Here is a 10,351-nt window from a genome sequence, read left to right as displayed (position 1 = left end):
TTTTTTTTTTTTTTGGTTGCAGCCGTTATTGTTGTTAGGCGGGTCCGGGCTGGATTCGAACCGTGCCACCTTAGGTGTATGTGGCTGGCATCTTAGCCGCTTGAGCCACAGGCGCCGAGCCTTTACAGACATTTTATAAGGCTTTTTTTTGTTTTTTGTGATTTTTGTCCAAGGCCAGGTTTGAACCCACCACCTCCCGTATATGGGGCCAGCACCCCACTCCTTGAGCCACGGGTGCTGCCCTATAAGGCATTTTTTAAAAGTTCATTTTATATATGTGAATATTTTAGGTTCCTGTCCTTGGATTATGTTCTTTTGCTTTTGAATTTATGTCATTGAAACTTTCATATTTTCTGTGAGTGTTTATCAATTTACATATGCTTAGCTAACTTGAATTCCTGGCCTTGGCAATTAAATAGCATAAGAAAACATTGATATATTCTTTTTCGGTCTGATCTTTCTTTGGCCCTAATCTTGTTATCTGCTTTTAAAGACTTGCCCCATCATATGGCTGTCTTATATCATGTTGTGGTCCTATAATGTGTCTATAATATCACCAAGAATTCTTTTTTTTTCCTTACTACTGTGAGAGCTTTTATATCTAGTATTCTCTGCATTCCTATAGTACCTATCTGTGTAGTCAGCGTAGTAGTTAAGAGTATGGGCTCTGAAATTAGACCACTGAGCTCAAATCCCAGCTTCACCATTACTCACTAGTTGTGTGGCTTTGGGTTATTTAACCTTTTGTGCCTCAGTTTCCTCAATTGTAAAATGGGGGTAACATAGAGCTGTTGTGAAAATTCAATAAGTTTAATATATTTAAAGCCCAGCACATAATTCAGTTGGAGTGTTAACTATTGTTATTAATTATAGTAGCATTTAAATATTCCAGCAGACTGGTCCAATGGTAGTGGGTTATCAGAACTTATTAACATTAGTGTCCCTAAAATTACTATACAACCCCCCATTGCTATATTTGACTATCTTTTAATTAATTAATTAGTTAATTAATATTCAAACTTTAGCCTCAGTAGCACTGAGGAGCCTATTCCTAAGTGCTAAATTTTCCTTAGAAAAATTAATGGTTTACTCAAATATGATTTTCCCATCTAGATAAACCCTTAAAATTTTTTAGGGAAAAAAATTTAATAGTTGAAAGTGTCATTACTTTGAAGCTTATCAACTTACATGAATGACACATGGAAGTTTTCAGTTTAATAATAAGGAAGCAGAGTAATCTAAAATAACACTTAAATTTACTAATAGTTTATTTTTATAATCCATGTTTTTGTTGTTGCAGTTTTTTTTGGCCAGGGCTGGGCTCAAACCCACCACCCTTGGCATATGGCCCTACTCCTTGAGCCACAGGCGCTGCCCTATAATCCATGTTTTAATTGAATATTCCTTCATAAGAGTTTTAATAGATTCTCAACAATGTAATATAAGATCTTATTGTGTAGTCCTGCTATTAACTTTTCTTTTGAAACAGAGTCTCACTATGTCACCCTCAGTAGAGTGCTGTGACATCACAGCTCACAGCAACCTCAAACTCTTGGGGTCAAGCTTCTCTTGCCTCAGCCTCCCAAGTAGCTGGGACTACAGACACCCGCCACAATCCCCAGCTATTTTTTGTTGAAGTTGTCATTGTTGGTTAGCTGACACGGGCTGGGTTTGAACCTTACAGCTTTGGTGTATGTGGCTAGCGCCATAACCACTATTGTACAGGTGCCAAGCCTGCTATTAACTTTTTGATAAAGAGCAGTCTAAAATCTTCTATGAGAATTGATGGGGGTCTTAAGCTGGGTGAGAGGGCATCTACTTTATTCCTGAAATCCTTTTTTTAGCCTTTATTGAGATTGAGAACAGCTGTTCCCTGTCTTTTTTTTCTCTTTATCATAGCCTTGACAACTATTCATTTTTCCCTTCAGTCTTCTTTAGATCAAATCTTCATATTTCTTCTGATCTTTTTTTACCCAGTCCTATTTTCCAGTCTTTTGAACATTTCATCTCAGTGAATTTTTAAAAAATCTATGCTTTTTAGTGGTCTGCTTCACTAGTCTTGAACTGGTATAAAGTGATATGTATAAGTTCCAAAGGTTCTTACCTATATGTATTCCTTCAAGCTATTTCTGTCCCTCCCTTTTACTCCTATTTGAAATGGATACCATTGCTGCCAACAAACACTCTAAGCAATTTAAAATTGATTGGCAAATGAACAGGAAACTATGGGTCATCCGTTTTAAGCAAAGCAAGCATTTAGAAGGAAGGACTTATTTGTAAAGAATTATGAAATCTGTTCTTAGAGGCCACTGGTCATCATTTAAAATTTCTGAATTCTTAAATGCTATTTCCTTAAACTTCACAGTAAATAGATAATCAGTTTGTATTGATAGATTATATTTTGACCCTGAGCAAGGTCTCTTCTACCTCCTCCATACTTCTTACTTCCCTTTTACCCTGACTTTTTGATGAAGGATTGAGGTTGGGAAAAAAAGGGAGAGAAAATGTATTTTAGCTACAATTTGTCTTCACTTCTTACCAACAGAACACAAATAGGAAGAACCTAAACCAAGATCCAAGGTAGAGCTTAGTCATCCTGCTACAACCATATTTGGCTCTGAATGATTACCTTCCTCCAAACCATTAAAATGCCTCATGTGTGTGTTTGATGCTCATTCAATATACTATGCTACCTGAATAGGAGGATAGATTGTGTTGGACTCACTTTTCCCAGACATTTTTAGGGGTAATTTTAACCTAATCTCCCACTCAAAAGGCCTATGGAATATATTTTTATCCACCTTTGATATAGGTGTTATCAATCAGATATTTTTCTAATATGTTATTTACTTTGTTTTAGTGTGGAGCCATCAGAGAATCTACAATCCCTGATGGAGAAGAATCAGGCCCTGGTAGAGGAGAATGAAAAATTAAGTCGTGGTCTGAGCGAAGCAGCTGGTCAGACTGCCCAGATGTTGGAGAGAATCATTTTGGTGAGACTACAAAACTAAACTACTACTAGCAATATGGACATTTACTAACTTTAGTTTCCAAAATATTTAACATATTTTTGGCCAGGTGTGATGGCTCACGCCTGTAATCCTAACACTCTGGGAGTCTGAAGTGGGTGGATTGCCTAAACTCACAGGTTTGAGACCCGCCTGAGCCAGAGCTAGACCCTGCCTTTAAAAATAGCTGGGTGTTGTGATGGGCACCTATAGTCCCAGCTACTCGGGAGGCTGAAGCAAGAGAATCACTTAAGCCCAAGAGTTTGAGGTTGCTGTGAGCTATGACATTACAGCACTCTACCAAGGGTGACAAAATAAGACTCTGTCTCAAAAAAAAAATGTAACATGTTTCTCATTATGACAGACAAGTTATGTATAAAGAAATGTATTTGTGTTACCATACCCTCCAGGAAAACTTCCTGGGATATGTATGGGCTTGTAATCAAATAAGAAAAGTTAAAACAGAAAAGTCAAAAAACATACAGTGAACACTTACGTATCCATCACAAAGATTCTACATGAATCTAATTTTAAAACAGATTTGTTCTAAAATACCAGAAAGGAAAGAACTAAGTCACTCTTATCACCTTAAGTCCTACCTAATCTTTATCCATAATCCCAAGTAAGTCTTCCCTCACTAATATTTATTTCTTTTCTATTTCCCTTCCCCCAATGTCACATTTCACATTCCATCCTGATAGCTGCCATGGTGAGATACAACAGCTGGGAAATTAATTTTAATTCATTTTCCATGTGGTTAATTTCCAAATAGTGGATCGCTATGTAACTGATTACACCAGTTCTGATTCCTACTACCTGTCTGATAGTGACCTCCTGGATCAGTGCATGCTGATTCTGTCATTAAAGATTTTAATTAGTCTATGCACAATTCAATCTTTGATAGCACAACTATCTATCACCAGAAGCAAAAATGAGTTTTTACTAAAATGTGATTGAACTTCTGTAACTTACCTTCATGTATCCAGGTGCTCTCTAGTCAAAGAAAAATAAGCTGCTTAAAGAGTTCTTTAAAATGGGCTAAACCCTGTATCTATTATATTGTCTATTACAAGAAGAAGGGTGAAAATGGGACATAGGGAAATTTATATACAGTTTCTATCTCAATGCTATGTTTTGCTGCCTTTGAAGTAACTCTAGAAGCCGTGTTTTCACATGTGAGTGTAGCTGACAAAACAGTATTTGTTACTCTAGCCACATACTCATCTGACCTTTATAAGGTTGTTACAATGGCTATCTGATAGGCTTATTATTTGGTATCCTGTCTTAACTTCATAATAAATATATTTTTGTCTCATATAAATTATTCTTCTCAAATCTGTCATAACATCCAGTGTGTTACAGATACTGTGATTGAAATAAAACTGAAAATATCAGTCACTCTTCCCAAAACGTAGCTGCCTTCTGCTATTTCTTCTTTCTCTGCCACCATTCTTGTGCCTTACCTTTTTTCTTGCTGTCTTTTGCTAAAACTAGCATAACATATCAGATAATGTAACCTTTTTAAAAAGCTCAGCTCAAATTTAGTGTGAGGCTCTTTTATGTTTGAAATGCCCTTAATGCTAGGGGTAGGGAACTGTAGAGCAGGAGGCAGTTTAAAGTAAGTGGTGGTGGTGGTGGTGGTGTTTTGCAAACAGCAGGAAATAGCATGTCAGGAAGTATTGTTTTTTCCCCTAGTTGTGAAGTTCTCTATGGAATTAAGGCTTCACACTCCACCTCATTGTCTGAGCTTCATGGTAAGCATAAAACCCAGCTGCTTGGATGGTATTTTTAGTAGCTCATGTTGACTGAAGGGCTAATTTCCATGACTCTGTTAAAAAAAAACACATTTATCACTAAATAACCAAAGCTCACTAACTCCTCTATTATAGCAAAAGCAACCTCTCTACCTAGGTTTTAGTCCATTGGAGGAGAGAGATCATAATTAGATAAGGCTGTCAGGCACTGCCACTGATGATCTCCTTTGTCTTTGTTGCAGACAGAGCAAGCGAATGAAAAAATGAATGCCAAGCTAGAAGAGCTCAGGCAGCATGCAGCGTAAGTTTCCTACCAGATATTTATTAGTGACCTATGCCACCTTACTATATAATCATGGATCCTCTGTCCTTTGCAATATGATTAACCCTTGAGTTCTTTTTGCTTGAATTTCCAGCTGCAAACTAGATCTTCAAAAGCTAGCAGAGACTTTGGAAGACCAAGAATTAAAGGAAAATGTAGAGATTATTTGTAACCTGCAGCAATTGATTACCCAGTTATCGGTAAGCGAAGTAGGGGCAGTATAAATAGACATATCACTTTCATTTGTTTCATTCAATGCATGTAAGCCTTTCTAACTCTGCCTTTTGCTGAAATAATAGATTATGAGCTGCTTGAGGACAGAGGTCATGGATCATTGAATATGATCTGAATATTAAGTTTGTCAAATCGAAACACTCATTAAGTTATATATGCATTGGCACACTAGTATTGCAATATTCTAATCAAATACCGGAAGCAACAACATAACGGTGCAAGATTGCCTAGGTGGCAAGAGTGGCAGTCGTTGATTTGCTGTCCTTTCTGTATAGCCTGCCTTCATAAGAGGCCTTATACTGTATCCTAATTTTAAATGAGTCCTGACAGATAGCTTAGAGCAACAAGGAATACCATAGCTTGCTTTTATTTATTTATTTTATTTTATTTGAGACAGTTTCACTATGTCGCCCTCAGTAGAGTGCTGTGGTGTCACAGCTCACAGCAACCTCAAACTCTTGGGCTTAAGTGATTCTTTTTGCCTCAGCCTCCCAAGTAGCTAGGACTATAGGCGCCCACCATAACATCCGGCTATTTTTTTTTTTTTTTTTTTTTTTTTGGTGAGACAGGAGCCTCAAGCTGTCCCCCTGGGTAGAGTGCCATGGCATCACAGCTCACAGCAACCTCCAACTCCTGGGCTCAAGTGAGTCTCCTGCCTCAGCCTTCCAAGTAGCTGGGACCACAGGTGCCCACCACAACGCCCAGCTATTTTTTGGTTGCAGATGTCATTGTTGTTTGGCAGGCCCAGGCTGGATTCGAACCCGCCACCTTGGGTGCACGTGGCTGGCACCTTAGCCACTTGAGCCACAGGCGCCGAGCCACATCCAGCTATTTTCTGTTGAAGTTGTCATTCATTATTGTTTAGCTGGCCTGGGCCAAGTTCGAACTCACCAGCCTTGGTGTATGTGGCTGGCTCCATAACCACTGTGCTATGGGTACCAAGCCCATTGTTTACTTTTATAACCAATAAAAGTAAGTAAATCAGTCTGAATGATCATTTTACTGTAAGTTCCCATTTGTATTTATTTTTAGAACTATTGTTATAGATATGGGTGTGTTCTGGGGTTAAGGGTATTTATTTATTATTTTTCACAGAAGAAAAATTCTTACATTTCTACCATCCCTAACAATCCATTTTTACTTTTGGTGGTGTTTTTTCTCTTTGTCCTTAGGCATATATGGTGTTTTGGGTTTTCTTTTGTTGTTGTTGTTGTTGTTGGGTTTTTTTGCAGTTTTTGGCCAGGGCTGGGTTTGAACCCACCACCTCTGGCATATGGGGCCAGCGCCCTACTCCTTGAGCCACAGACACCATCCAGGCATGTATGCTTTTTAAAAAATTGAAATCATACTGTGTTAAGGGTTATGGTTGATTTTGTTCCATCTATACTCTTTTACTTACCATTATACAGCAATGATATATATATATAAATCTCTGGTGCTAATTCCTAGCTCTTGGGAAGAGGTTTTAATTTTATCAGAACCATGAGTCTCGCATCCCTGGACTTTCCCAAGGAAAGTCCCAGTGTTTCCCAGTGTTTTCTAGGGTTGTCAATAATATATCACAAAATCATCCACATGTAGATTTATTCTTAAAGAGTAAATTAAAAAAAAGTGCCATATAATATTGTTGGGGGGTAAGGGTCATGATAGCTAGCTCTGAGAAATTAAAACGTGTAAACTCCTAAAATACTAATAAACAATTTTTTTCAATTTCTGATTAATTTAGGGATATAAATGATTAGGTTACAATATTTGCATTTGTTAGGTAAAGTCCAAGTTATAGTTGAGCCCCTCAGGCAGGAGGTGTGGTATGTACCCCTACGTTGTACCTGTTAGGTGAGAGCTTACCAAATCTCTTCCCTTCCCCTGCATATTATTCAGTGTTTCAGAAGTAGTGTTATATAAAACTGTCATGAGCAGTCTCAGATGGCAGTTCATTTATCTAATAAATGGGGCACAGTAATTGAGAACTTGGCCTATAGAGCCAGACCACCCCTGGTTTGAAGACAATCCTGCCATTTCCTAGCTATATAACCTTGCTAACTGTCAAAAGGAAATAATTTAAGTGACTCAAACAGGGGTTAAAGGTATTATTCAGCTGATGCACTCGGGGAGCTCCTGAATTCTAGATAACTTCCTAAAGTGAAGCAGGATTAGAATTTTATAGGGTGAGGGGAAAAGGATGTATATCCTTACAGTTTGGCTCAAGTAACCGTTTTTATTATTAATTGATGTGAAACTTTTAGTTTGAGATTGTTTCAGTTTTTATACCTCTTCCTCTAGAATGTATTGGTGCGATCCTGTCCTAATAACTGTCATTATTTTTTGAGAGTTCTCTTACAAGCCTTATAGTTTATTAGTTGGTCAAAGTTTATAGTAGAATGCAGTGGGAACAGAAAAGAAGTAGTGATTAACTGTTAGTTTAGAAAAGTCAGGAAGGCATAATAGAAGAAACTGAGTCCTAAAAATGAACAGGAGTTTGCCATGCAGACAAAATGGAATGGACAATCTATATATAGAGGAAAAAGTATATGCAAAAGCAAAGAAGTATGAAATTTAAGAAAATGGTAAAGAGCTTAATATGGCTAAAATATAGAGTTCATGCTAGAGAATGGCTATCACAAGGTTAAATTTCATCATTTGTAATTCTACTCAGATATAGCTGAAACATTTGATGTATGAAAACATTGTGTGAACTGCTTCAGAATTAAGATAATCTAGGTTGCAGAAGCCTACTACAGCCAAAACAAGCTCAGAAAATAGTGACCCAGGGCACTCACCATTGTTCATAGCCATCACACCAATTTTAGAGGATTTAACACCACTTTATTTCTGGGTGTTGGAGTTATATGGGAAAGATAAAGGAAACCCATGGAGGCAAATTGATAAAATGATTCTCATCTTCAATGAGAATCTGGCAATATGACTGGTGCCTGGTGTGTCTGTAGAGGAAGTTGCTGGCAGTGACTGGCTCTATAGAATCTCTGTGTCTGTCTCTAAAATACACTTGGAACATGCAGTAGGAGGGTGCTAAATGTTGCCACAGCTGATAAAGTTCTTGGCTTCTATCCACTGTCATAGATTGGCAGAGTAAACTCTTTTATCCAGGGCTCCTGCTGGACTCTTGAATCAGAGCTCTCCACATCTATTGTTTTGAGACCCTCCCAGCTACATATTTTTTTTGAAATGTATATCCTGTGGCTTTTATTAAGACTTAATACAGTGAAAACAAAATCTTTCAAATATAAGTCCTTGGGTATTTCATTGTGGATTAAAACTATTTTTAAGTGATGGGTGAATACCCCTTTTTCTATTATGAAGACAACTATTGTTCCTGGATATTCCTCCTGGGGATTTAAGCACTAAACTGTACCATTTCTTCCTTTAAAATATAATTCAAGCAAACCTCCTTATTGCAGTTACCTGTGAGGAAATTCATGCAATCCTTTCAGTTCCCACAAAACCAAGTAATTTTTGTGTTTATATCCCCTCCTCCAAGAAAAGTTTCATAAAAAAACATTTTGCATGCCCAGTGATGGTATTACCTACAGCCTACAAGCACAAACTTCATGCTGGATCGTATTGCTGGGTGATGCAGTACAATGTACCCTTTACCTGTTCCCTTGACAATCAAATTTGCTAAATCATAATCATAAGAGATTCTTGGTTGTAGCCTTAGAATGGGAGGAAAGAGGGCTATGAGATTGAAGTAAATCCCATTGTTATATACCCATGTATTTACATTTAGGATTATGAAGGCAGAATCCTGCCATATTAATACAGATCATGTTACCGTAGCCCTAAGCTTAAACCTTAGCATTGTGAAAGTTCACTGGGCCAAAAAACCAAAGGTAAACTCATAATATCAACATACTATCTTCAAGAATTAACCCATCTACTTTGATCCTGACCCTTTGGAAGGTACTAGAAAAAGTTTCCAAAAGCCAATGTTATAAACCCTAATAATCTTGGATAGGCCTATAACTAGTTATTATACTGAAAATTGAAACATGAGAGAAAGGAAAAGGTAACCATTAACCTAATAATAGAGTGACAGTCTGTTTTTAAAGAATGGTTTAGTATGTCCTGCACTTGGAGAATCACCAGTACTGTAAATCAGAATGGGAAAGGATGTGGGTATACTGGAGGGTCCTTTGAGTTGTCTTTGAGCCCCACTGGTTGGAAGTTTCTGGGGAAAATAAGGAAAATGCTTTATAACAGCACTTATTAAGGGCTTCTTTACTCCTTGCCTTAAAGGTACTAAGATTCAAATTCCCAAAACTATGTTAATGTTTCACAGGACTGATGCGAAGACTCCATGTGCTAATCCTAAATATTTCTTTTCTATTGAGCTAATAATAGCTCTTTCAGCTAGTACCTCCTTAATTAGGTCACTTCTTGAAAGCAATCCTTTCTTCCTAGTGTTTTGAGGGATCACTTAAACAGAAGTGTTAATCCATATATTGCAATGCCAAATAAAGGCTAATTCCACTGGTGAGAACAGAACTTGCTCATATGATAGTCTGCAAACAGATTAGCCCTAATTAGTGGGTTTATATTTCCCTTCTAGGTGGTGGTTGTTCCAATGCTCACAAAAAAAATTTGCTATTCTCTGGTGGCAGGAATAGTACTTACCGTTTCCCTCCTAGTATCTACTACCTGGAATAGCTGCATGAGATCAGTTCTTACCTACCTGAGAGACAGAAGTTGCAATGCATTATTGTATTACTTTATAAGAAAATTTTCCAGAGGTCCCCACTTAAGGTATTTAATTCCTTATAGAGGAAGATCTTGACAACTTGACTCATTGTAAAAATCAATAATCCAGGCCTCTTTGCCTACTTGCCCTAGCAATAGAGGCCCATTTGTTGTCTACGGCAAACGTATCCTGCTTTGTAAACTTTCTTACTCTGTAAACCTATCTTTCGCTTTCTAAATAAATTTTGTTTCATGTTTGCCTTAAAAAAATAAGCCTTGGCTCGGCGCCTGTGGCTCAAGCGGCTAAGATGCCAGCCACATACACCTAAGGTGGC

General features: G+C 37.6%; 1 protein-coding gene across 1 annotated transcript in view; it reads left to right on the top strand.

The window, feature by feature from the left end:
- KIF4A (kinesin family member 4A) overlaps nucleotides 1–10,351 on the top strand; it is a 150,235-nt gene that overhangs the window by 75,988 nt on the left and 63,896 nt on the right. Inside the window, exons 11-13 of the mRNA XM_003801762.3 lie at nucleotides 2,861–2,993; nucleotides 5,005–5,063; nucleotides 5,179–5,284. Of these exons, the coding sequence (XP_003801810.1) occupies nucleotides 2,861–2,993; nucleotides 5,005–5,063; nucleotides 5,179–5,284 (298 nt within the window). The remainder of the gene's footprint in view (nucleotides 1–2,860; nucleotides 2,994–5,004; nucleotides 5,064–5,178; nucleotides 5,285–10,351) is intronic.

Source organism: Otolemur garnettii, unplaced genomic scaffold, assembly GCF_000181295.1.
Source record: "Otolemur garnettii isolate 467f Iridium unplaced genomic scaffold, OtoGar3 scaffold00219, whole genome shotgun sequence".
Classification (NCBI taxonomy): Eukaryota; Metazoa; Chordata; class Mammalia; order Primates; family Galagidae; genus Otolemur; species Otolemur garnettii.
Note: the sequence above shows the minus strand (reverse complement) of the source record. Positions and strands in the feature narration are given on the sequence as shown.